The following is a 27,337-nucleotide window of genomic DNA, read 5'->3' as shown; positions in this document are numbered from 1 at the left end:
TTCACCCTCTGCCTCTGCCTGCCACTCTGTCTGCCTGTACTCGCTCGCTCTCTCTCTCTGATAAAATAAATAAAATCTTTAAATATCCTATTTTCCTTATCCTGCAAGTCAAGAAACTGAAGGGCAGAGGGATGATTGATTTGGTCAGTGACTATCATGCAGGTTAGGGGACCACCCCTCTAGTCTCCTGAAATAGGGGGGTGTGGAGAATGGGGGGTAAAGGCAGCGGTGGGGACTCCCCCTTAAATCTACAGAGCCAGTTAGTGAGTCATTGACCTTTCATTTCTTTAAAGAATGGCTCTCAAACTTGAGTGAATCACCTGGAGGACTTCTTAAGATGCTGATTTCTGAGCCTCGACCCCAAAATTTCCAGTTTAGCAGGTCTGGGGGAGGGGGGGAGAGGGGCGGAAAATTTGCATTTCTAACAAGTCTCTGGGTAGTGCCACTTCTCCCCAAGATGACACTTTGAGAACGCCTGCCTTGGAGGGTGCTTTTCCACATCAGATTTTCAGACTTGTTTTTCTCTTCGTTGTTCCAGATAATAATCCCACTACTGATAAATATCGTAGATGTGCAGATTAAAAAGCGTCTCCGCTTGATGTATGGCATTACAAAAGGTTATGTCAAAAGCCAAGAGGATACCAAGTTTTTAATAAAACATATTTCCAGCCGAGAATCAATATACCAGGTGAGAGACAAGATTGGGAAAACAATCCCTTGAGTGAAGTCATGTATCTTTAAAGACTACTTCTGTGGGGTACCTGGGTGGCTCAGTGGGTTAAGCCTGTGCCTTCGGCTCAGGTCATGGCCTCAGAGTCCTCGGATCAAGCCCCCACATTGGTCTCTCTGCTCAGTGGGGAGCCTGCTTCACCAACCCCCCGCCTCTCTCCCTACTTGTGATCTCCCCCGTTCCCCATGTCAAATAAATAAATAAAATCTTAAAAAGAAAAAAGAGGACGACTTCCATATGTACTTGGCCCAACCCATCCACTGTGGTAAGTGAAGGGGATTCATTTGTTCATTATGCTATGAGAGGTGTTACAGAGGTCAGTCTTTGCTCTCTAAATGTCAGGTATCTTTATCAAACTCCTTTATAATTGGCACAGAAGTAAATCTACCTTATGTTTTTATTTTCTGAATGCTAACTAGAGATTCATCTGCCTTTGTAACACTCTCTGAAGGAGAGGGCAAGTTGGAAAAGGCTTCATGCAGGAATCAGAACTCACATGAGTCTTCAAAGAAAGCATAGGTCTGAAGTGGAGAGGAAGAGAGAGGGAAAGAGAACAAAGATTTGACCGTGAAACCTTGTAATGCTGGTGCTGAAGAATGGCTGAGTAGTAGTATTTGCTTGCTTGTTTGTTTGTTTGTTTAATCATTCGAGATCCTCCTTATTTCTAGGCAGCATAAGGTAAGTACCAAGGGGGAGATCAGGACATGAGCATCCCAGGCACTCGAAGATGGAGTGACTCACCTCCTGACTCAGTTCCCTCCTGCTAGGCTGTCCAGACAGGACCCTCTGCAAACGAGTAACTTTTCAAGATTCACCTGTGACTTTCTGCTTGAGAATATTCAGTAGCTGGGCACCTGCGCAGCTCAGTTGCTTAAGCTGAGTCAGATTCTTGATCTCAGCTCAGGTCTTGGTCTCTGGGTTGTGAGTTCAAACCTGCGTTGGGCTCCACATTGGATATGGAGCCTACCTAAAATAAAGAGAGAGAGAGAGAGAGGAAAAAAAAAAGAAGAAGAAGAACATTCAGTGGCTTGTCATGGCCTGAAGGGGTAAGGTCTTTGAATCCAAATATATATATGTAGAGAGAGCACAGAAAAGATGTTAAAAGAAGAATCATGCAGAATTTTACAACTCAGAAGTAATAAAATGCAAGAAGGAAAGTATCCTTGCCAGCCCTCCATGCTACCACTTCCCAGCAACAGCCCCAGTGTAACCAGCCTTTTTTTTTTTTTTTTTAAGATTTTATTTATTTATTTGTCAGAGACAGAGAGAAGAGTAAGCGCAGCAGGCAGAGGGAGATGTAGGCTGCCCACTGAGCAAGGAGGCCCGATGCAGGACTTGATCCCAGGACCTTGGGATCATGACCTGAGCTGAAGACAGGCATCCCTATAGTAACCATTCTTGTGTTAATTCCTCTACTGTTTGCCATAATAGTTTTAATAAAGTGCACATGTATTTTATTCTTGATTTATTATCTCTAAACAGCCTTTATTTGCTCTCTGCCATGAGGTACAAAGAGATTAGAATATTGCTTTTAGGGCTAAAAGCCATTCTTTTTCTCCCCATCTTAAATTTTTGGAGCTATTATTTTTACAGAGAAAAGGTTTATAACATTTATATTTTATTCTGTAAGTGTAATTATGTCTTCATTCTTTTCAACGACTCCATACATGGAAAACCAAAAAACGTTTACTTTGTTATGGTTATATAAATATCATTCACTGTACAATCTATCATTTGATTCAACCCATCACAAAGAAAATAGATGAGTATCATTAAACATCTACTACTTGAGACTCTTCTAAATCAAACAGTCAAATGGATTAATTTAAAAAATGTTTTTTTAAGCTACCTCTCTTCCTTCAGCTTTTATTCCTCATCTACCCTTTTATTCCTCATCTACCCTTTTATTCCTCATCTACCCATGGAAGATAAATGTATTCTAGAAGAAAATATTTCAGAAACTGGAAGAGGAGGGAAGAAAATAGCAGTCAGGGGTGGGAAGTAATTGGTTTTGAGGAGTTTGGGAGGAGGCATTGATGTGTGGGGTGCTTAGCCTCAAATTCTAAGAGATGAAACGAATTCCCCTTTGGCATTTATAAAGGAACGTCAGTAAGGATTTAATTTTGTTTTGAGATGTGTTTAGATATCACACTTGTGTTTATTCTGAAAGTGACGGGGTTCAAAAACTGACCAGTGTCCTCTCACTTAGAGGAGACACAAGTGTGCCCAGACTTTCATGACTCTGTTCTCTGTGTGGGTCAGAGTTGGTTCCTCTGCTCTCTGGTGCAGGTTGTGCATTTTGACAGAGTTGTTATCAGTCCAGTTCGATTTGAAGGACTCTTTGCAGCTACCTATGCACCCGAGCAAGCAGGGAGGGACCACAGTGTGTGGGTGCTGTGGGCAGGCCATTAATCTGACGCCTTCCCAATACTGATTCAGTGTTATCAAGTGAGAAGAAACAATTTTTTAAAATTGTATACCTTATTCTTATATTCAAATGAGGGATTTATTACATGTAATTTTTCTAGGCCAAAACAACAGCAAAAACATAACTTTAGTTACTTAAATTTTAGATAACAAGCCTGTAGGGGCACCTGGGGGGCTCAGTTGGTTAAGTATCAGACTCTTGATCTGGGCTCAGGTCATGATCTCGGGGTCCTAGGATGGAGCTTGGCATTGGGCTCTGTGCTCAACGGGGAGCCTGCCGGAGATTCTCTCCCTCTGTCCCCCCAGCCCCATGTGTGTGCAAACTCTCTCGCAAATGGATAGGTAAATCTTTTTTTTTTTTTAAGGTTTTTATTTATTTATAGGAGATAGAGTGAGACCGAGAGAGAAAAGCACAAGAGGGGCTGCAGAGGGAGAGGGAGAGAGAGAGAGAGAGAGAACGAGATGGGAGAGGGGCAAAGGGAAAGGGAGAAGCAGGCTCCCTGCTCAAGGAGCCTGATGTGGGGCTCAATCCCAGGGCCCCAGGAACATGACCTGAGCCGAAGGCAAACACTTAACTGGCTGAGCCACCCAGTGCCCCTAAAATGGGTAGATAAATCTTAAAATAAAATAAAACAAACAAAAAAACCCAAAAAAAAACAAAACATCACAAGCCAGTAAAGTAGCACTGTGTTTGTTACTCTTCCGTGTGAACAGCACTATGCTGTGTATTACTCAGGCGCAAGGTTTCAGTCATCTGTCCCTGACAGTCCTAGGGAACTGCTGGTTGTTGGCGGCCAGGGCTGTTGGTGTGGCCAAGGGCAAGCTCCAGAAAGACTGAAAGCTGGAGAATAAGCTCCACAAAGAGCAGAGCCCGGGACATGTGGGCATCTGACCAACACCCACCGCATGACTGAGCGCTGCTTAAAGCACCATGAGCCCTGGCATAGAGCTGTTTCTTATGGCAGGAGTTATCCGTAGGAAACATGAACTAATCAGTACCATCATTTCTCATTCTTCTGCTGGTTTTTATGCTCCCAATAGACTAGCTGCCCAAACACCTGCTCAGTTGGCTCTCTCTTAACAGAGCTCTGTCTGTGAGAATTCTCCTTGGTGCACAGTGGAATGCACAGTCATTGTCTCTGAGAAAGGCTGGATCTGGTGGTTATGCAAGCTACCAACGGCAGACTATTCATTGTAATAGGAGTAGGAGCACAGAGAAAGCAGCAGAATCTGCAACAGAGAAAAGAATTGAGCCAAACCTCTCCCCCACATCATAAACTAAGTGGGATTGCTTCTTTTTCTCAGATTTTAAAGGCAGACATGCACTTGCTGTAGTAACAAATTAATGTCTTTCTTAACTTCTTACAGAAATTATATGAAATTTTGGAAACCAACAAACGAGATGCTGTCAAAGAACTAGGTAGGTAGTTGGGAGTGTCTGATTTCCCGAAATCACAGCTTATTATCCATAATTTAACCTAGGGAAGACAAGTTCAAACTTTCCTTTTATTACTCATTTATTCATTCAACAAGCATTTACTGAATGCACGCAGAAGACCAGGTATGCTGAAAGCGCAGAGCCTGGTGGAGGGTATGAGAATACCAATGGACAATTGCAGAAAGTGAGAGGAAGTCTTGTACTTGCTGTGGGAACATAGAGGAAAGAATGAGGAGCGTGGAAAGTATATTAAAGTGGCAAGATCAGGTTCCTTAAGGCTGCAAGAGTAAGACACATGAGAATTACATTTGACAAAGGGTGTTTTTGTTTTGTTCTACTTTGCTTGCAAGAATGCTCAGGAATGTGGGGCTACAAGGGAGGTCATTTCTTGGGTTATCTATAATCACTCTGCTTGAGTTGAAGCATGCAGCAGGAGCCCTAGGAGTCTACACAAAGCTGCTTGGGTCTGTTTTCCTTACAAGGGGCTGTAGGCCAGGCTCTCAGTGTATGCATAAGTGTCTGGGAAGAGAGCCTGGCAGAAACAGAAGTTATTATAAAAGAAATCAAGTAAGACCACTTTGTGTTCATAACCATATTATAAGATATCATATGGATTTATGAGGGTCAGACTTTCCAAATCAAAATTAGAAGAATGTGGCCTCATGAATGAAATTGTGGATTTGGAGACAACATGCCAGAAATTTTGGTGCGGTCTCAGAAAATCCAGGACCCATTGTTGCCTTTACATGTAGGTAGATTTTTATTTCTGTGCTTTTAAAGATTAGGGGTCTAGGAGCTGCTGTCTCATAGTATGCTTTTAGGTTAGTAGGGACAATTAGAAAGTTCTCTTGATTCAGTCCCATAAAAAGGAGTGCCTGTTCCCAAATAGTAACTGCAAGTGATTGTTAAATGTTAATTATGTCAGGAACTGTGTTAACAGGTTTATATGCATTATCTCATTTAATCTTTATGATTACTCTATGTGGCATATACTATGATCATTTTCATCTTATAGATAATGAAGCTATAAGATTTAAGGTTTAGAAATGTTAACTTAGGATGCCTGGGTGGCTCAGTTGGTTAAGCAGCTGCCTTCGGCTCAGGTCGTGATCCCAGCGTCCTGGGATCGAGTCCCACATCGGGCTCCTTGCTCGGCGGGGAGCCTGCTTCTCCCTCTGACTCTGCCTGCCACTCTGTCTGCCTGTGCTTGCTCTCACTCTCTCTCTCTCTCTCTGACAAATAAATAAAATCTTAAAAAAAAAAAAAAAAAAGAAAGAAAGAAAGCTTAACTTGCCTGAAGTCATAAGGGCCGTAAGTGGTGAGCTCGATATCCAGGCAAGGTGTACTGGACATTGAAACCTAAGTTCCTTTAAAAAAGAAAATTTAATTTTAAGTAGATTCCACACCCAACATGGGGCTCGAACTCATGACCCCAAGGTCAAGAGCCAAGTGCTCCAACAATCTATGTTCTCAATCACGCTTTCATTTTACCAGCCAGTTAAAAAAAAAAAAAAAGTTTGACATCAGGGATTTTGCTCCATGTTAGGAGTACAAAGATGATGGAGATGCAGTTTTGGTCATGAGTCACAGCCCAGTTCGTGACTTCCTGTGTTCACTAAAGAGGACAAGATACGAGATCTGATCTCAGAAAGTTCTACCAGCTGAAGTCCAGGGGCTCTTTCATTAAGTCATTTGATATTTAGGATGAGACAAATAAATAAAAATCAAAATGCCACAATGTAATAAGTTCCGTAATGGAGATATGTAGGACATGCCATGGGACTAAGGCAGAGAAGGTGAGTTTCTCCTAGTTGGTGGGGGAAGCCAGTTTTCAATGTTTTCATCCGTCAAATGGAGTTGAAGATAGCTCTAGACCCCCAGCCTCACAAGCTCTGTATGGAACAGGCATGACAGGTATCATGTAAATACTTTGGAAACCATAAACCGCTACATAGGTATTAGTTATCATTGCGGTCATTGTATCGTTTGCTTACAAACAGTTTTATTTGCTTCAGGACTCATCGAGCATGAGGGTCGCGATGTTGTCATTGCTTTGAAGACCAGGCAGGCAATCCGGAGTGTGATTGCTAAAGCTCTGAAAAACCTCACCTTCCTGTGGTCAAGAGGCATTATTGATAAACATGAGGGCATCGAAATGAATAAGGTAAGGAAGCAATTTTCCATTTGGCTTGATTCCATAGGCCCAAGCCCACATTGCAGCTTGGGCAGAGTGTAATGAGTGAGGGAGTTAAATCAGGTGTTAACTCTGTCCTTTGCCTAAAGCCTTTGTTAATACCAGTGGCAGCGAGCGCCAACGCTACCTGGTACATACCTACCATGTCAAAACTGTTTGGCTGCAAGTAACAGAAACCAGCCTAAGTTAGGCTTAGCTAAGAAGTGGGGTTGGAGGATTTATTATAAAGACACATGGTGGGGGCGCCTGGGTGGCTCAGTGGGCTAAGCCTCTGCCTTCAGCTCGGGTCATGATCTCAGGGTCCTGGGATCAAGCCCCACATCGGGCTTTCCACTCAGCAGGGAACCTGCTTCCCCCTCTCTCTCTGCCTGCCTCTCTGCCTACTGTGATATCTCTCTCTCTCTCTCTGTCAAATAAATAAATAAATTTTTTTTAATTTATTTATTTGACAGACAGAGATCACAAGTAGGCAGAGAGGCAGGCAGAGAGAGAGGGGAAGCAGGCTCCCGACCCAGCAGAGAGCCCGATGCGGGGCTCGAATCCAGGACCCTGGGATCATGACCCGAGCAGAAGGCAGAGGCTTAACCCACTGAGCCACCCACGTGCTCCAATAAATAAATATTTTTTTAAAAAAGACACATGGTGTTTTACAGAATCCACAGTAGCCAGACCATGTGGCCAAGCCTGAGGAAAGGACCTGACTACAGAACTAGAAAGCTTTCCAGATTCTCCCATTTCCTATCAAGGTTGCCCTCTGTGCCAATATCTTGTGGCTCCCTCCAAAAATTCAATAACATTTTTCTGCTTCTCTGTCTACTGGTAAATGTGCAGTGCCCAGTCCTAGCAGCTGTGATGAGGGAGGTGGGAATCACATAATGTTTATACGATAGGGAGAGGATCAGCTTGTGTGTGTTGGTGGCAGTTCTGAGAGGAGAGGAGCAGGGAAGACAACATCTTTGGTTTCTGATGAGTAGACTTTTGAAAAATGATATATGTGTTTGCAAAAAAATAGGGACATAAGACAGAGGAAAACATTGTTAATATTTAATGCTATCACTCTATCACATCTACCATCTAGACCATGTATTTGTGCAAATATGATTATTCTTTCTATCCTTTGTAAGAATCTGTTTCCTAGCATAAGGCAGAAACATGGAAGTTCTGGTTCCACATTCTGTCTGTGTTGCCCACTGATTAGCTGCTCTGGAGTGTCACATGCTTTTCCTTACCCCTGGCAGCTCCCAGCCAAGTGTCACGTGCACTGTGCTTCTAGTCATTCCCAAGATACAGTCCCCTCTCCACTGGCCCCAAAGGGAAATGGGTGTGGGGCAGGCCAGCTTTCCCCTTTAAGGTTCTATCTCTTTAGGCTAATATCATGACAAAGGACTAAATGGGTAATACGATTTCTCCTTAGTGTCTGACAGACCAAAGAAAAGGGCTACATTACAGTAGTCTTCAGGTTATGCATCTACACACACTATGTTTTCTTTCTTTCTTTTTTTTTTTTTTAAGATTTTATTTATTTGAGAGAGAGAGAGACAGAGTGAAAGAGCATGAGAGGGGAGGTCAGAAGGAGAAGCAGACTCCCCATGGAGCCGGGAGCCTGATGTGGGACTCAATCCCAGAACTCCGGGGTCATGACCAAAGCCAAAAGCAGACTCCCCATGGAGCCGGGAGCCTGATGTGGGACTCAATCCCAGAACTCCGGGGTCATGACCTGAGCCACCCAGGCGCCCCCACACTATGTTTTCTATTCTATTTTTTTTCACTTATCACTTTGAAGGCTAGATCAGATTTCAGTTGAATACTTGATACCATTAATTAAAATAAATAAATAATAGCCTTATGAGGAGAGATGTTTTTTTTTCCTATAGTTTTGTTTTGAAAGGTAATGGGTAAATTAGTCATCCCATAGTTAATTATTGAATGCATACTGATTGCCTGTCAGCCAAAGAGCTATAATTATCTTCCAAGGCATAAAGAGTTAGCTGGCTAATTCAATTTAATTGAGTAAATACATACTGGATACCTACCACGTGCCACAGACTCTTGAGGAGATTAGGACACTTAACACAACATTGCCCACAAAGTCCACGGGCTTTTCCTTGTTCTTTCATTTAGTCCTTTATTCATACAATCAACAAAAGTTGCGTGAGGGTGAGGCAGATAAGTAAAAACAATAATAGTATAATGTTATCAGTTGCATAGGGAGATCTGTAGGGGATGCCATGAGAATAAGGCAGACAAGTGATTATCTCTTACTGAGAAGCCAGAGAAGGTTTCTGAGAGCCCACAAAGCTGGAACTACAGCCTTCAAAATTAGAATTTAGAAAAGCAAATCATACACATGAAAAAGTTTTGAGAAAATGTGGGTTATATTGTACAGTGATCAACTGTGAAGTTTAGATGATTTAAAATTAAGACAGTATCAGACAGTGTTAACTGGATTATAAAGGTAATAAACTCAAATTGAGTTAATATATCAATTCAGAAATTCAATGAGTTAAGGGAAGAATAAGGACCAATAAAGGTTAGAGGGTAATTTCAGTAGGGTGAGAGAAACTGTGAGTCAAAATCAAAATGAATTTACAGAACAGTAGTTTTGTTAGAGTTCCTTAATTTTTACCTACTATCCCTTTTCCATCACAAAATCTGATCACCATTATTTTGATTGTTTGTTTTCAGGTACTCCTTGCAAAAATAAAAGCACTGAATAACTTTCCAATGGCAATCCCACCGCCTACTCCTGACAAATATCTTCATAATATTATTTGGCTGGAAAATAAGGATGTTCTCATTGAGTTCTTCAAGGTAAAGATTCTGTCTTCTATTCTGACTCAGGTTTGATGATAATTATTTTCCACTCTCTAATGCAAGACTAACAAGAAGCATATTTAAAGCAAGAATCCAGCGACAACCAGCGAAGGATAAGCCAAAATGGAGGCCAGCAAAACCCAGAAGAGTAGATTTCACTTTGAGCCTACAAGGCAAAGATGGTTTTTCACAATGGCTTATCTGCTTAGGATAAGATGTCTGTGTGACCTGATTATCACAAATCCATCTTATTTTATGTTGTAGAGTTCGTACTTCTAGATACACCCTCTGGAAAGGACTTTTTTTAAGAATAAGGGTCTCAAGTTTTAATTACTATACAGGCCAGGCAGATGATCTAAAAGTAAAATAAGCTGTGTATAGTTTAATAGAGAACAATGAGATCTGGGGTATAATCCAGAGTTCGTGGTCTGTCTAAAGTCAGCTGAGTGTTTTTATTGGAATTTGGATTCTTTCAAGAAATATTTATTGAAAATCCTCTTGGTGCCAGAGACCGTTATAGGTTTGGGGATAATGCCAGTGAACAAAGTAAATGAAGTCCTTGCTTTGCACTTTATATTATTTGGATAGAGATGGACAATAAACACACCAACACACAAATATATGGTCTAGTAGATGATTGTCAATGTTATGGAGAAAAAGGGAGAAAAGCGAATATAATTGAGAAGCTGTTTTATATGGGGTGATCAGTGAAGCCGCCCTATCAGGTGATGGTTGAAGAGAGATCTGTAAGCAGTAGCATACCGACGGTAGATAGTCTGGGAGGAGAGCATTCCTGGCAAGTGCAATGGCCGGCTCAGTTTGTTCAAGGAACATCCCCAAAGCCCCTGTGGCAGAACTAGTGATGGCAGGAGCCGATGAAGTTGAAGGTGTGGAGCCTGAGTTTGTACAACTCTGTAGGCCAGGACTTTGGCTTTTACTCTGACTTAAATGCGAACTTATGCAAAGGTTTCAAACAGAGAAGTGATATGATCTAACTCATATTGAAAAATGACCACCTTGGGGCGCCTGGGTGGCTCAGTGGGTTAAAGCCTCTGCCTTCGGCTCAGGTCATGATCCCAGGGTCCTGAGATCGAGCCCAGCATCAGGATCTCTGCTCAACAGGGAGCCTGCTTCCTCCTCTCTCTCTCTGCCTGCCTCTCTGCCCTTGTGATCTCTGTCTGTCAAATAAATAAATAAACTCTTAAAAAAAAAAAAAAACCTGCTCTTTAAAAAAAAAAGAAAGAAAGAAAAAGAAAAATGCCCACCTTGGTGCTGTGTGGAGAATAGGCTATAAGGTGATATGGGCAAGCCAGGAAGATGATGATTATAATGGAGGCAAGAAGTGATGGGGACTTGGATTAGAACAAGTGGTCAGTGGTGAGACTCTTGAGGTGTTTTGAAGGTAGAGCTCTTAGGTGCTGATGGAAGGAGTGTTAGAGACAGAAAATGCCTTCTGGGATTTGAGTCTGAAAATAGGATGGAGTTCCTGTTGACTTAGATGGAGAAGAGAAGATTTATATGGAGGGCACAAGTATTCGATTCTAAATGAGTTAAATTTAAGAAAGCCGTTAGACATCCAAATAGAGATGTCAAGTGGGCAGTAGGATATGTGACTGGAATTCAGGTGGGAGGCCAAATGGGAGATAGAGATTTTGGGGTTGTCAGCATAGAAACTTGATGAGATAATTTAAGGAATTACTATGGATATCCAAGGACTGAGTCCTGGGCTATCCAACATTTAAAAGGGAGATGAGGAGGAATTAGTGAAAAGAATAGAAAAAGCGATCAGATTTGTGGTTACCAGAGGCAGAGGATGGGGGGAGGGGGAATTGAAGGAAGATGGTCAAAGGGTACAATCTTCCAAGTTAAAAGATAAAGGCGTGCTAGGAATGTGCTGTACAACATGATGAGTATATATTTAACATTGCTGTGTGGTGTACTTGAAACTTGCTAAGAGATTAAGTCCTAAAAGTTCCCATCACAAGGAAAAGAATTATTTTTGGTAATTAGAAGAGGTAATGGATGTTAATTAAACTTATGGTAATTGTTTCATAATATAGGTATTTTTAAAAAGATTTTTATTTATTTATTGGCAGAGAGAGAGATCACAAGCGGGCAAAGAGGCAGGCAGAGAGAGGGGGAAGCAGGCTTCCTACCAAGCAGAGAGCCCGATGCAGGGCTCAATCCCAGGACCCTGAGATCATGACCTGAGCCAAAGGCAGAGGCTTAACCCATTGAGCCAACCAGGCACCCACAATATATTTATGTTGAGTCATTATGCTATAAACATAAAACTTGAGCAGTGCTGTATGTCAATTACATCTCAATAAAACTGGAGAAAAAAAGAAGAATTGAGGAGTAATCCATTAGGTGGGAGGAAAACTAAAAGAGAGTGCATTCCAGAAACCAAGCGAAGAAAATATTTCATAAAGACTATAAGCAACTATGTCAAATGAGGCTGAGACCAAATAAGATGATGATCGAAAATTGACTCTTAGATTTAATAATGTACAGCTCAGATTTTAAAAAAGCCCATAGATTTGAATTTTTATGTGAAATTTCCAAATTTTAAAAAATTGGCACGAATTCAAAATTTTTCAAGTATCATGTAGGGCGAACAAAATACATCCTTGAATTAGATATGACCCATAGACCAGTGTGTGACTTTGGTTTTAAATGGCTTTTGTATGAATTACAAGGTTTATGATTTTTCATCAACCTGTTAAAACCTCTGTTAGATTTTTTAGAATTAGGAAAACTCTGTGACAAGGAATGGTGTTTGCTTTACCACAAATTTCGTTGTACCATACTTTGTGATCTAGACACGTGGATATATAAGGCATCTGTTTGTCCATAATAAGGACATTTTCCTTGTTTTCTAGAAAGACAGCAGTCTTTTTTTTTTTTTTTAAGATTTTATTTATTGATTTGACAGAGATCACAAGTAGGCAGGGAAGCAGGCAGAGAGAGAGGGGGAAGCAGGCTCCCTGTTGAGCAGAGAGCCAGATGTGGGGCTTGATCCAAGGACCCTGAGATCATGACCTGAGCCAAAGGCAGAGGCTTTAACCCACTGAGCCACCCAGGCACCCCAGGAAAGAGAGCAGTCTTAATGAGGTTCTGCTGAGTTGATTCCTTTCTTGCTATACTAATGTTTTCTTCATGCCAGAAATTTTTGAATTTTTCTTTTGAAATTGATTTCAAATTTACTTGAATTAAGACTCCTTTGGTTTTAGGGCATGTGGGAGGCTCAGTTGGTTAAGTGTCTGCCTTTAGTTCAGGTCATGATCCTGGGGTCCTGGGATCAAGCCCCAAATTGGGTTTCCTGTTCAGCAGGGAGTCTGCTTCTCCCTCTGCCTCTCCCTCCCCGCTCATACTCCTTCCTGCTCTCTCTCAAATAAATAAATAAAATCTTAAAAAAGAAAAAAAAAAAGAGTCCTTTGGTTGCAAGTAACAGAAGCTTACTTGAACTAGTTTAAGCAAAGGGGAAGTTGACCGAAAAGACAGTGGGATGTTGTGTAGAAGATGCTAAGAAATGGTTAGCTAACTAACGGATATGGTGGGATTCAGGCCAGCTCAGGAATATCATTGGTGGGCATCTGTGGACCTTTCTTCTAGCACTTGGATATCGTGCTCAGCTCTCAATTCCCAGACACTCTGTCTCTCCGTTCAAATTCTTGAGAGAGAAATCTAACTGGCTTGGGTCTGATGTCCTGCTTTGGCGAGGGCAAGTGTGGCTGCAAGAAGGAGGAGGAAACCTGATGGGATGGCCAGGGGCCATAGGGGATAGTTGAGAGAATAGAGCTCAAATAAATGGGAGTGGGAGGTGGGAGTTGGGCTTGGACTGGGAAGAAGGTATCTCAATAATGTTTCTTATAATTTGCATTCTGCTTAGTTTTGTTAAAATCCAATTTAAGATAAAATTAGAATTTGGTTCTTTATAGGTAGTAATTTTTACAAGTGTAATTAATTAACTGACCATTCAGCAGTGAACGGGGAGGAATGGGAAACTCATGAGAAGAAGGTAACTCTATAAATTAGTGATTCACACACACCTGAGGTGAACCTGTCACTGGGACACAACCTCCTCCTGTCCCTAACTTGCCATACCTCTGCAAGGCTGTTGGACTTTCTTTACCCTCTTACAGGCTTCTCTCAGTCTGAGTGCCCTCTTTCCTTCATATGTTGGTTTTTGGTAGACATTTCAATTGATTTGACCAGGATAAAAATTGTGATGAGTTGGGAATAAACAGGCATTATTCTCATTAGGGACTGCCCAGGGATTATGTGACTAACAGGGAACTCCACACAGCAGACAAAAGAAACACCCCTTATTGTCGACTATAATTTCAATCTTGGTTTCCATCACAGCTATAATAGTTTATTTTAAATACTCCTCCCTTCTTTCATCCTTCAATTGGTGTGATTAATTAAAAACATAAAGGTCTATAACGATAAGCCAAAAGTCAATGGTAGAAAACCAAGGTTTGAATAATACATAAGCTGGATATTTGGCTTTAGGGGACTTAAAAAAAACACTGTGAAGTCATCAGTGCCTGTTTCAATGCTGTGAAATAATTCAGAAGGACACTAATTGAAAAGTGAAAACTTGTCACTTAGCTCACACTTAGAGATAACCACTATGAATGATTTTGAAATATGTTTCCTACATATCTTTGTAAATTGCAAACCTATCCCTCTCATTCTCCAGTTATAAACCCTTCAGTGGCTCCTCCTTGGTTTTGGGGAAAAGCCCAAACTCTTTAAAGTGTCTGTGAGGACCTTCAAGGTCTGACCTCTCCAGTCCTTTTCCCACTGCAGCTGTGTGATAACTTTCACGAGCCCTGGCACTTTTGCCTTAGTGGGCCTCTTGCTCCATCAAAAGTACAAAAAAATTATACTTTATGACTATGTTAGTATAAAGATGAATATATTAGTGTTAAAACATTTTCCTCTATCCGAAGTTGTTTTATTCCTTTACGATTTTAAAAGAAACCAGAATGTTGTTGTGAGTCTCTAAAGTATTGTGAATGCTATGCACTATGCCTATTGAGGCCTAATCCATAACTCAGTCTTGGTCCCCCCCACCTCGCCCCCACCTCCCGTCTGAGACATACTGGGTCTTCTGCAGCTACCCCAAGGGCAGATGTTCTAATGGCCTCTGGGTCTTTGCATGTACTGAATCCTCTGCCCTGAATGATATTCAGTTCACTGTATCCTGGCCATCTGTCACCCTTCCTTTAGCCCTCAGACTTTACTCTCTCTTTTTTTTTAATTTTTATTTTTTATTTTTTTTAAGATTTTATTTATTTATTTGACAGACAGAGACAATCCCAGGACTCTGGGATCATGACCTGAGCCGAAGGCAGAGGCTTTAACCCACTGAGCCACCCAGGTGCCCCCAGACTTTACTCTTTAAAGTCTTCCCTGGACACCCAAGACAGGGTCCCTTGGCCTTTCTGGCCTTCTCCAGAGCATCCTATCTTTGTCTCCTTTGTCGGAAGTATCACACTTTATTAGAAACATCTACTCAACTGAACATTTTTTGGGTATTTCCACCAGTCACTGTGCCCAGTGCTGATCACAAAGTCGACAGTTTGCTTGCTTGTTCCTTTCTTTCAAAAAAACTAATGAAGCATGTCCCCATGTTATAATTCATTAATAAACCAGAGAATATAGTCAGTGCGTTTTTTTTTTTCTACTTGGAAACCATTTTAACTTTAAAATCTTATTTCCATTTAGAACCTTTGTGTTGACTCCCTTTTTATTTTTCTTGCAGGAGAGAGCCAAACTTGCTTATTTTGACTACGGAGATGTCATTTGTAGAGAAGGTGAAATGCCACAAGGAATCTACTTAGTTATTTCCGGAATGGCAATTGTGAGGGACTATTTATTCTTTGCTGAAAATGTATTTTTGAAATATATGATTCTAATACAAGGAGACATTTAGGAACCGGGAAAGTTTTCAATTCTTTTTAAAAGATATATTTATTTATTTTGAGAGAGAGAGAGAGAGAGAAAACACAAGTGTGAAAGGTGGGGGTGGGGGGGTGTTGTGCAGAGGGAGAAAAAGCCAGACAGAGTCTGTGCTGAGCGAGGAAGCCCAAATGCCGCTTCAGGACCCTGAGATCATGACCTGAGCTGAAATCAAGAGTCGGACGTTTAACTGACTGAGCCACTGAGGGGCCTTGAAAGTTTTAAATTTTTAACATAATTTCTAAATAAAGCCATTTCTGCTCAGAGCAAAGACCACAGCTGAAGGATAAGACCCAACATCTGAAAGGTGCTTCCCATTTAGCTTTTAGAGTCATTACTTATCTCTTGCAGCAGTCCTGGGAGGAAGTGGTTTTTTCCATGATGTTCAGATAAGGAATGCAATACTTGGAGTGGCTGATTATCTAAAGGAAATGAGAGTCAAGAATGAGGGGAGGGCCTGGGTGGCTCAATGGGTTAAGCCGCTGCCTTTGGCTCAGGTCATGATCTCAGGGTCCTGGGATCTAGTTCCGTAATGGGCTCTCTGCTCAGCAGGGAGCCTGCTTCCTCCTCTCTCTGCCTGCCTCTCTGCCTACTTGTGATCCCTCTCTGTCAAATAAATAAATAAAATCTTAAAAAAAAAAAAAAAAAAGAATGAGGGGATAGACTGCAATGTCAGATCCTTACAGAGGTCAAATAGAATGAGGACTGAAATTACAACCTTTACTTAAACAAAAGAAGGCTTTTGGTGACTGTTAGGTCCCCCCCAAAATGGGTACCCCAATAATGGGTCCGTGATTAAAGGAGCGAGACTGATACAAAGCGAAGGTCAAGCAAAGCTTTATTTCACACCAAGCATCAAGAATCAGACCAGCCCGGGTCGCCCCTTTTAGAGAACAACCCCTCCCTGCTTTCCAGACTAACTTTTATAGAGCAAAGGCCGTGTGGTTGGGCCTGGCCACACCAGGTGGCTAATTGAATTACAGTTCACCCCACAGTAGCCATGGAAACTAGCCCATCACCTTGTTAGCTAGGAGACAGTATGCGCCCCCACTGATTGAATACCTCCACCTGGCCTTACCCACCCTTGTACAGGGCTTTGTTACCTGGAGCTGGTTTCCCGGACTTGTTTTTAAGTCCCCTGGGGGAAGGGGATCAGGGACTGTTTAAAGGTTAAACAACAAAGTTATTGTTTAACCTCAATGGAAGCCTCTGGCTAAAATAAAAATATAAAATAGGTCCTTACAGTGACCAGAGAGAGAAAGATGTTAGTAGAGTGAGGGGAACAAGAATCCTTTTGAGTCTGAATGCCAGTAGCTGAATACATGGTGAGCCCCAGCTTATGGCCCAAATAATTCCTAGGCCTTGAATGATGCTTATCAGTGACAAACCATTATTATAGTGCACATAACGTATTTGGCTATTTTTTTTTTAAGATTTTATTTATTTATTTGACAGAGATCACAAGTAGATGGAGAGGCAGGCAGAGAGAGAGAGAGAGGGAAGCAGGCTCCCTGCTGAGCAGAGAGCCCGATGCGGGACTCGATCTCAGGATCCTGAGATCATGACCTGAGCCAAAGGCAGCGGCTTAACCCACTGAGCCACCCAGGCACCCGGCTTTCTATTTTTTGAAAGGGGTATTTCAGGCCTTAAAAATAGCCAATTGATTATGGAAATAAACTATTTTGATAAGTATTTATTTTGATAAATATAATACACATGTAGTGCATTTTTAAATTTTTAAATGTTCATTCATTCACTCAACAAATGTTTACTTCATTACTACCCTGCCGCAGGCACTGTTCATTCTAGACACGGGGAATTGACCAAACAGACAAAAATCCCCGCCTTCTTAGAGTCACTTTCTAGCAGAGGCATGAAAGGCGATGGGACAATGAGCAAAATAAATAAGTTAAATGTACAGTATGTTAGTGTTAGGGTCCATGATCAAAGGAGCGAGACTGATACAAAGCGAAGGTCAAGCAAAGCTTTATTTCACGCAAAGCATTGAGAATCAAACTGACCATTGGCACCACCTCTTACAGAGAGAGGGAGCCACTCCCAGCCTCACAGACTAACTTTTATAGAGCAAAGGCCATGTGGTTGGGCCCGGCCACACACAGGTGGCCAATGAGATTGCAACACACAGAGAAAGCTGCACAGTCATGCTAGGTCACACCCGGGTGGTCAATTGAACTACAACTCACCCCATACTAGCTATTTGAACTAGCCTATCACCTTAGTCAGAATTGGCGCCTAAAAGGCACCCAAAAGGCGGGGCCTACACTCCTTGGTAGCTAGGGAGACAGTATGCGTGCTCCACTGATTGGATGTCTCCACCTGGCCCGACTCATCCCTGCATCCGGGCTCTGTTACCTCCACCTGACCTGACCCACCCTTGTTTTAGGGCTCTGTTATAAGGGACTGGTTGACCATATTTTACTGGTTTCCCGGACTTGCTTTTAAGTAAGTTGGGGGAGGGGGGAAAGGGTCGGTTTAAGTTTTACTGCATAAACAACAAAATCCCTGTTTAACCAAGATGAAATCGCTCTGGCTAAGTAGGCCCTTACATTAGACGTGATTGACAACTGAAGAGGTTAGTTGTAATTTTTTTTTAAAGATTTTATTTATTTATTTGACAGACAGAGATCACAAGTAGGCAGAGAGGCAGGCAGAGAGAGAGAGGGAGAAGCAGGCTCCCTGCCAAGCAGAGAGCCAGATTCAGGGCTCTATCCCAGGACTCTGGGCTCACGACCTGAGCCAAAGGCAGAGGCTTTAACCCACCGAGCCACCCAGGTGCCCCGGTTAGTTGTAATTTTGTAAAGGGTGGTCAAAATGGCAATATATTACGACATTTAATCCTTATAATAGCCTTATTTTTCACATGGGAAAACTGGTGCACAGACAAATTAACTCACTTGTCTCCCAAGGGCACACAGTAAAAGGTCAAGAAGGGCTTTGAACCCATGGAGTTGGCCTCAGTATCCATGTACTCAGACATTATTTTATGCTGCTTCCAGTAGAATCCTTGTGCTATGCTCCCTTTAGAATAAAAAATACACTGCTACCCGTATTTTTTTAGATATGTCAACTCGAACTTTTAGAAGCTGCAACATACATTTCCCTTTGGGGAATCTTCCTGCAATGACTGACCTAGTTAATTCTTCTTCAGGAGTAAGTCCAACAGTATTCCGGCTGCAGATGTCATGTTGGTGTTCAACTGATGCTGTAGCAACGCAGCATACATCTAGTGGCTTAGATTGGTTTCTCGGAGTTCTTAGTTCAGCAGTCCTGCTTTCTCTGCTTGAGTGTCACAAGGCCAATATCAGAGGGTTGGCAAGGTAGCGTTCCCTTCTGGAAGCTCCGAGGGCAGAACCCATTGCCAGATTCTTTGAGGTTGTTGATAGAATCTAGTTCCTTATGGCTATAGGACAGACGTCCCTGCTTCTTTGCAGGATGTCAGCTTGGACCTATCTCCAGCTCCCAGGGTCCTAGGATCGAGTCCCGTATTGGGCTCTCTGCCCAGCAGGGAGCCTGCTTCCCTCTCTCTCTCTCTCTGCCTACTTGTGATCCCTCTCTGTCAAATAAATAAATAAATTCTTTAAAAAAAAAAAGAATGAGGGGATAGACTGCAATGTCAGATCCTTACCCAGGTCAAATAGAATGAGGACTGAAATTACAACCTTTACTTAAACAAAAGGAGGCTTTTGGTGACTGTTAGGTCCCCCCCAAAATGGGTACCCCAATAATGAGTCCGTGATTAAAGGAGCAAGACTGATACAAAGCGAAGGTCAAACAAAGCTTAATTTCACGCCAAGCATCAAGAATCAGACCGACCGTCTGCTGCACCATCCCTGCAGGCGGCACCATCCCAGAGCCGGAAGTACTGCCAATCCCTCTCTTGATGCTCCCTCTCTCTGACTGACTCTACTTCCTTTTCTGCCTTTGAGGGCTCTTGTGACTGATTCCTTTGGCCCACCGGGATTATCCAGAGCGGTCTCTCCCAAGTCTGTTGATTAATGACCTTCATTGCATCTGCAAAGTCCCTTCCCCCAGGACACCTAGATTAATGTTGGATTGAATAACAAAGAGACAGGAATCTTGGAAGGACTTCTTTAACTTCTGCTAGTAGATATTATCTTCTTTTCTTCGTTTGTAAAAAGCAGAGACATTGTTCATTACTCACAGTCTTTGAACTGCATTCAAAATCAAATTAGAAAAATGTCAAAGCCCTTTGGAAGCATGAATGCCTCTGAATATCTCAGGGTAATCACTGGCAGGGGGCGGTTTCACAGCAACTTCTTCAGTGACCCTTTGTTCCCTGTTTCTTGTGTCCTGAACAATAGCCTTCCTCTTAGATGTTTACAGCTAAACTTTCTGAAAAATTCTGTAATCCTGGTTGATTCCAGCAGCTTCCTCCTGAAATCTGATAGCGTTCTTATTTCCCCATCCATGCCTATACATTCTCTTCCTGAAGTGATTCAGTCATACTTTATTCACCCTAAAAACTTTTTCTGTCGATGGCCCATGGAAATTATTTTTGCAATCTTTACCACCAACATGGGGCTCAAACTCAGGACCCCGAGATCAAGAGTTACAGGCTCTATGGACTGAGCCAGCCAGGCACCCTGCCCACTACCATGGAAATTACTTTTGAGGATTTTTTATTTATTTATTTATTTTTAAAGATTTTTATTTATTTGACAGAGAGAGACACAGTGAGAGAGGGAACACAAACAGGGGGAGCAGGAGAGGGAGAAGCAGGCCTCCCGCTGAGCAGGGAGCCCGATGTGGAGCTCAATGTGGGGCTGGATCCCAGGGCCCTGGGATGATGACCTGAGTCCAAGGCAGATGCTTAACGACTGAGCTACCCAGGTGCCCCTATTCTTAAGCATTTTAAAGGGTGACAAAGTTGATGGAAATCATGGCTTGGTTTGGAGGAGTATTAATTTCTGGCATCTGATTTCTGCATCCATAAAATCAAAGGTCTTCTTCCACCCCAGGCACTGGCCCATTATGATAAGAATTTCTAATAATGATGAGGGAACAGAAGGCAAGTTGAGGACAAAGCAGAAGCTGACACCCCACAACCCTCCACCATGGGACATATGTGACATTCCTCCTGCACTTCTGGCTGCCCTAAAGCTTAGGAAAGGAAAAACAAATAGTTAACTGCTAGAGATCATAATCCTGCAAGACCTGAGTCTCCCTCGGTTTACAAATATTTTAGCAATCTACAAGAATAAAGCATTTCTATCAATAGCCCAGCTTCCCGAAGGAAATGTAGATACAATTAAACGTCCTTAAAACCTGCAGCTCATTGACAAATACTTGAGGCAGGCAGAGTAGAAGCTTCAGACTTAATATTGAGATGAATCATAACGCCTTGCTAGAGGGAAAAACAACTTTAACTTGACAATGGCAAGTAATCCAGGGAGTTTTCTTTAACATATGAAAACCCTTTTGAAACCTTCCTTTTCCTTACCCCTCCAACCCGACAGTATATTATCAGTCACCCTGCACAGCCCCATGCAGCGGCTCTTTCTGCCCACAGGTCCTATCCCTGTGCTTTAATAAAACCACCATTTTGCACCAAAGACATCTCAAGAGTTCCTTCTTGGTCGTCGGCTCCTGACCGCACCCCCACCTAACCTCACCTGTATTCTAAAACCCCAGCTAAGAGACTCAGAGTGGATGACTGCACTGGTTGCAGACTGCAATCAGTACTTTTGGTGGGATTTTTATAGAAGGAAGGTACGAGTAAGTAGAAGTGTTGTAAATGGGGTCATCTATAAAGATGAAGATTGGAAACAATCCTTCCCTTGGAGAATTGAAATGTGAAAGAAACTGTGACTTTAGGGGGAAGACTTAATACCTTTTTCACACCTGAAGGCCTTCATAAAGAATCTTTTCCCTCCATCATTAGTAATTGCAGCAAACAGTGGGAGCTCCCACGATTTGATCAAGGATTTTTAATTTTGTATTTCCCTTTTGCAGTTGCATAGTTTACCTCCTACCTTCGGAATAGACAGTAGCCTAAGGTCTGATAGAGGGTCCAAAACCATGTTCACAGAATACTGTACCAGTGGGGACATAATTGGAGAGCTGAGCTGTCTGCTTAAGCGTGAAATCGAATACACAGTAATCTGTGAAACTATTTTACAGGTAAGAACCTGGTTCTGTCTATATTGTGGGCTATTAATTCTTTCTGAAGTACATAATGAATGCCAGCAATCTTTTCTTCCTCTGGGTTCTGATACCTTACACAATCCGCCCAGCCAGACATTGTGAAGTCCCGTGGACTAGCTGAGCAAAGATTTGGTGTCTCACATCTTGGCTGTGGGACCTAGAGAGCTATTTTAACCTCTTTGTGTCTTAATGTCCTTGTTTATTAAAAGAGAGGATGTCTAACTTTGGGCAATATGAAGAGGAGGGAAATTTCTAAGTGAAGATCCTGGCATGGATAGACACCCAGTGAAGGACCACCACGTTCTGGGAGCAGTGTTTTTAAAGAACACTTGTTTTTAAACTCCCTTTCTTCCATTTCTCACTCGCTTAAGTAAGAAGTTATCTATTCACCAAATAAATGGCCTGATATTCCACGACATGTGGGGGATTCAAACAGAAATGAGCCAGAGTTGCTGCTTACAAGGAATTCTCCAGCTCTGGGGACTTTTACACGCAATCCAGCAGGGTCCAGAGTCTTAGGGTTGCGTGGGACAGAAGGCAATGTCGCTTTGTCAGTTTCATACCGTTTCATTTCCGGAAGAGGACAGGAGGCATAATTGAGTCACAGGGCTGAGCTGAAGTCAATTTAAGTTCATGTAGCTTAAATTCTGGAGGAGCAGTCTTCCTTATTCAAGGAAGTTGACCTCTGGAAATGAATACTGTGAATCAGCCTGTTACCGGCACACAGGGGTCCGAGAGCACTGGCTCCGGGGCTTCCCAACAGACCAGGTTTGGCCACTCACACCTGACACAATCCAATGGCAGAGACACTATTGGTGGTGAAACAAGACAGGAATTTATTTCAGTGATGTCAATACTGGGGACACAGCGAATGAGAAGCTCAAAGACTCTCCAACGTGCTGAAAATACTTCCAAGTTTAGGAAGTAAGGAAAATGTGGGGCCAAGGTGGGAACATGCAGGTGGGCAGTGAAAGTCAAATAACTCACTATCATGGGGTCACTGGCAGGGTCTTGCTGGCTTGAGGCAGTCCTGGCTGTTTGCAGAGATGGTGTCCTTCCCGTCCAGGGATGCTTTGCCCTCAGGGTCTTCTGCCCAAGCCAAGAGACAAGCTGAAAAGCAAAACCCAACTGGAAAGTTGGAGGTCAAAGCCGAGGCAGCTAAAGCCCACTTTTGAGCCTACTTCACCTACTGTGACAATAAAAATAAGTTTATTGGTTTAGTTTGTGAATCATACCTTGTCCTGTATCATAGCTGCTGCGGCCGGCGCGACAAATCAACCAGGGAACATGAGGGTAAGAGGATGGTGAAAAGAAATTAAGAGACAAAGAGATGGGGGCAGGAGGGACACTGAGGAGGATGTCCAACAGTGCTGATTTTATTCTACATCTTATAAGCATTTATAAGGCAGACCACAATAGAAGGAGTAATACATCAGTACCTAGTCAGATGACAACAAGTTTACATTAACTACAAGCAAACCTTGTGATGCCAGGTAGTCTCGGCTAAAGCCATTAGCAAGACAGTCAACCAGGGAGTGGGTTATGGGAGGTACAGGAACAACAAGGACCAACTAAGAATTCATGACCCTGACCACTGTAGCCTTCTTTAGGGAGAGGGTGTGGGAAGTCACGTAGGCGAGCGCACGACACAAAGCACAGACCCTTTCTCGGTGTTACTCAACTTTCCCGTCTTTAACCTTGTCAAGGTGTTCGGACTTTGAAGGAGACACAAGTCAGGGCCTGGTTTGATCCTCAACTCTAACCGTGCCATGGCCTCCAACACATAGCTATTGACTGGTATAAATTTTCTGGCCATTACTAAGTGTACGCTTTATTCAAACTGTAAATTTTATTAAAACAATTTCTCCATAATGCAATGCTTTTAAATGGCGGAGTATCAGAATTGAACCATATTTGATAGTACTAGGGGAGGATTAAGTCTTACAGGCACTTTGTTTTCTGATGGCCTTGTAATTTAGTTCTGAATCAAGTTTGTTGTTTGATATCTTGTGGTTTTAGGCTTGCTTTATCTCCCTGGAAGATTTGTATGAAGGTTTTGATGTCTTCTGGCCATCCTTGGAATATAAAATATGGCTAAAGCTTGCGCTCAGTATTGCCTATCAGTATTTTGAATCAAGTCTCACTGATGAGGTAAGTTAAATGATTAATGTATGAATGAACTTTTATTTACTTTTTACAAAATTCATTTCATATTTTTGAGACAGAGAACCTGGCTTGCTCGGTCAGAAGAGCATGTGACTCTTAATCTTGGGGTTGTGGATTTGAGCCCCACATTGGGTGTAGAGATTACTTAAATAAAATAAAATAAAATAAAATAAAATGGGATTCTAGAATTTTAACCACTCTTGTCCTGCTTCCTGCAGATCTTCAATCCTCTTGTCACAGCTAATTTTCCAGGCTACCTGAAGTCATACCTTTAAAAAAAAAGAGTAAATTCAGCAAATATTAAATAAGTAGATTCCTGGGAACCAAATTAGTATTAATCAGAATGAATTGATGAAGTTTGGTGTTTATTCATTGTCATTTTGTGTGTGTGTCTGGGCTTTGGCATTTTTTAAAAAAGATTTATTTATTTATTTATTTGAGGAGAGAGAGAAAGAACATGAGCAAGAGGAGGGGCAGAGGGAGAGCGAGAGGGAGAAGCAGACTCCCCACTGAGCAGGGAGCCTCATGTGGGGATCGATCCCAGGACTTGATCCCAGGACTCAATGCCAGGATTCCAGGGTCATGACCCGAGTCAAAGGCAGCTGCTTAACCAACTGAGCCACCTGGGTGCCCCCAGGAGCCCCCTGGATGTTTTTAATGTGTATCCAATGATGAGGACCACCATGTCTAAATTCTGTCAATAGGAATTACAAGAGGAATAGCCGGTTTCCAAAGGAAATAATGATCCCTTTTCACTAAGACGCAGAAACATAATGACTTTGGCTTTCAAGCTCAAAATCCCCAGGATTTTGGTGTAGGCCCAGATGCCAACTGAGTTTCCTCTTTGCAGGGTGGGGGGTGGGGGGTGGGGGGTATTGGCTGTTTCCACAACCTGAGTGAGGGCTGGGGACATGTTTATTATAGTCTACTCTACCTATGTTAATATAAAGCTTGTGCCTTTTCAAAATCTTAATTGGGGTGACTGAAACTCTTATGAACTTTCTAAAAAAAATGTAGCTCAAGTCTGTTCTTAGGTTGGCATAATTTACCATCCATATTTATATCCCATTTAATAATTATTTGAGCCCCTATTATAAGTTAGGAACTGGAGAAGTAACAGACCTGGAGTTCAACAATATTCATTGCATTGAGAGACTGGATATGAATGTTGGGTTAAAAAATTAGCATGTCTCAAGAGAATGAGGAGACAAGTCACAGAGTAGGAGACCATATTTGCAAAAGACACATCTGGTAAAGGACTGTTATCCAAAATATACAAAGAGCTCTTAAAACTTAACAATAGGAAAACAAACCACCCAATTAAAAAATGGGCCAGGATTCCACCTGCCCCACCCCCAAGTGCCCTTCCAGCTGCGTGGAGCTCTCTCAGAGCTCCTGATTCCTACTGAGCTAGTGCCCCTGATATCTCTCTCCAGCCATCATCATGATCGTCTACTGGAAATTCATCAACCATGATGAGATATTCTCCAACATCTACAAGATCCGGGACATCAGGGACGGACTGTGCCTGGAAGTGGAGGAAAAGATGGCCAGCAGGACAGAGGGTACCACTGATGACTTGCTCATCAGTGGAAATGCCTCTGCTGAAGGCCCGGAGGGTGAAGGTGCTGAAAGCACAGCCATCGTTGTTGATATTGTCATGAACCATCACTTGCTGGAAACCAGCTTCACAGAAGAAGCCTACAAGAAGTACATCAATGATTGCCTGAAATCAGTCAAAGGCAAACTTGAAGAAGAGAAGCCAGAAAGAATAAATCCTTTTATGACAGGAGCTGCAGAGCAAATCAAGCACGTCCGCGCTAGTTTCATAAATGACCAGTTCTTTATTGGTGAAAACTGGACTGGAATCTGCTGTGACCCCAAATAATTATTTTCTTTAAGGATGGTTCAGAAATGAAAAAATGTTGGTTGTTACTTTGGGTGTATCACCTTGTCATAACTGACGGCTGCCCTTCACCCATAGAACACCAGGACTTAGACAAATGGGACTAATGTCATCTTGAGCTCTTCATTTATTTTGACCATGACTTATTTGGGGCAGAGGCATTGTTTTTAAGAAAAAAAACAAAAACAAGGTGTTATATAGGTTGTCTAAAAATAAAATGCATTTAAACCAAAAAAAGGGGGAGCCAAAGATCTTTTTTTTTTTTCAAAGATTTTATTTATTTTTTTGACAGACACAGATGGCAAGTAGTCAGGGAGGCAGGCAGAGAGAGAGGAGGAAGCATACTCCCTGCTGAGCAGAGAGCCCATGTGGGGCTCGATCCCAGGATCCTGGGATCATGACCTGAGCCATCCACTGAGCCACCCAGGCACCCCAAGGGCCAAAGATCTTAACAGACATCTCACCAAAGAAGATACATAGATGGCAAAAAGGGGTGCCTGGGTGGCTCTGTCGGTTAAGGCCTCTGCCTTTGGCTCAGGTCATGATCCCAGGGTCCTGGGGTTGAGCCCCACATGGGCTCTCTGCTCAGCAGGGAGCCTGCTTCCTCCCCTCTCTTTGCCTGCCTCTCTGCCTACTTGTGATCTTTGTCAAATAAATAAATAAATAAAATCTTAAAAAAAAAAAAAAGGAGATACATAGATGGCAAATAAGCATGTTCTATAGTCACATATCTTCAGAAAAATCTAACCACATGTGATCCCATTACGCACCTATTAGAACAGCCAACATTTGGAACACTGACAACCCCAAATGCTGGTGAGGATGTGAAGCAGCCAGAGAGCTCTCATTCATTGCTAGTAGGAATGCAAAATGGTGCAGCCACTTCAGAAAGTTTGGAGGTTTCTTAGAAAACTGAACATACTCTTACCATATATAATCCAGTAATCCATATCCTTGAGATGTATCCGAAGAAGTTGAAAACTTGGGGTGCCCGGGTGGCTCAGTCGGTTAAGTGGTTAAGCGTCTGCCTTCCATTCAGGTCATGATCTCAGGGTCCTGGGATTGACCCCTGGTTGGGCTGTCTATGCAATAGGGAGTCTGTGTCTCTCTCATCCCCTCCCTTCCCCTGCTTGTGCTGTTTCCCTCTCTCAAATAAATAAATACAATCTTTTAAAAAAAAAGTTGAAAACTTAGGTTCATGCCAAAATTTGGGCACAGATATTTTAGTGGTTTTATTCAGAATTGCCAAAACTTGGAAACTACCAACAAAGATGTCCTCTAGTAGACAAATGGATAAATAAACTGTGGCCCATCCAGACAATGGAATACGATTCAGGGCTAAAAAGAAATGAACTATCAAGCCATGAAAAGACATGAAAAAAAAACTTAACTGGATATTCCGAAATGAAAGAAGCCAATCTGAAAAGGCTCCATACTGTAGGATTCCAACAAGAGGGCATCTGGAAAAGGCAAAACTATGGACACAATAAAAAGATCAGTGGT

The 27,337-nt window shown here is 42.3% G+C and overlaps 2 protein-coding genes across 5 annotated transcripts in view; both read left to right on the top strand.

Moving 5' to 3' along the window:
- The window catches only part of SLC9C2 (solute carrier family 9 member C2 (putative)), a 100,158-nt gene that overhangs the window by 64,852 nt on the left and 7,969 nt on the right, over positions 1 to 27,337 (top strand). For 3 of the 4 annotated variants that reach the window (XM_032838800.1, XM_032838802.1, XM_032838799.1), the window contains 7 exons: positions 539 to 688; positions 4,526 to 4,577; positions 6,611 to 6,759; positions 9,475 to 9,600; positions 15,380 to 15,478; positions 21,571 to 21,738; positions 23,782 to 23,913. In XM_032838800.1, the coding sequence (XP_032694691.1) occupies positions 539 to 688; positions 4,526 to 4,577; positions 6,611 to 6,759; positions 9,475 to 9,600; positions 15,380 to 15,478; positions 21,571 to 21,738; positions 23,782 to 23,913 (876 nt within the window). The remainder of the gene's footprint in view (positions 1 to 538; positions 689 to 4,525; positions 4,578 to 6,610; positions 6,760 to 9,474; positions 9,601 to 15,379; positions 15,479 to 21,570; positions 21,739 to 23,781; positions 23,914 to 27,337) is intronic. The other variant, XM_032838801.1, reaches the window with a different exon arrangement.
- Positions 25,373 to 25,816, top strand: LOC116855793 (translationally-controlled tumor protein-like). Its single transcript, XM_032838810.1, has one exon. It carries the CDS (start codon positions 25,373 to 25,375, stop codon positions 25,814 to 25,816), a length of 444 nt encoding a protein of 147 aa, XP_032694701.1.

The sequence above is a fragment of the Lontra canadensis genome, unplaced genomic scaffold, assembly GCF_010015895.1.
Source record: "Lontra canadensis isolate GAN:19392208 unplaced genomic scaffold, GSC_riverotter_1.0 scaffold106, whole genome shotgun sequence".
Classification (NCBI taxonomy): domain Eukaryota; kingdom Metazoa; phylum Chordata; class Mammalia; order Carnivora; family Mustelidae; genus Lontra; species Lontra canadensis.
Note: the sequence above shows the minus strand (reverse complement) of the source record. Positions and strands in the feature narration are given on the sequence as shown.

Bases quoted from the DNA above. Each gene is read 5' to 3' on its own strand.
- LOC116855793 (XM_032838810.1), top strand. From the start codon at position 25,373: ATGATCGTCTACTGGAAATTCATCAACCATGATGAGATATTCTCCAAC.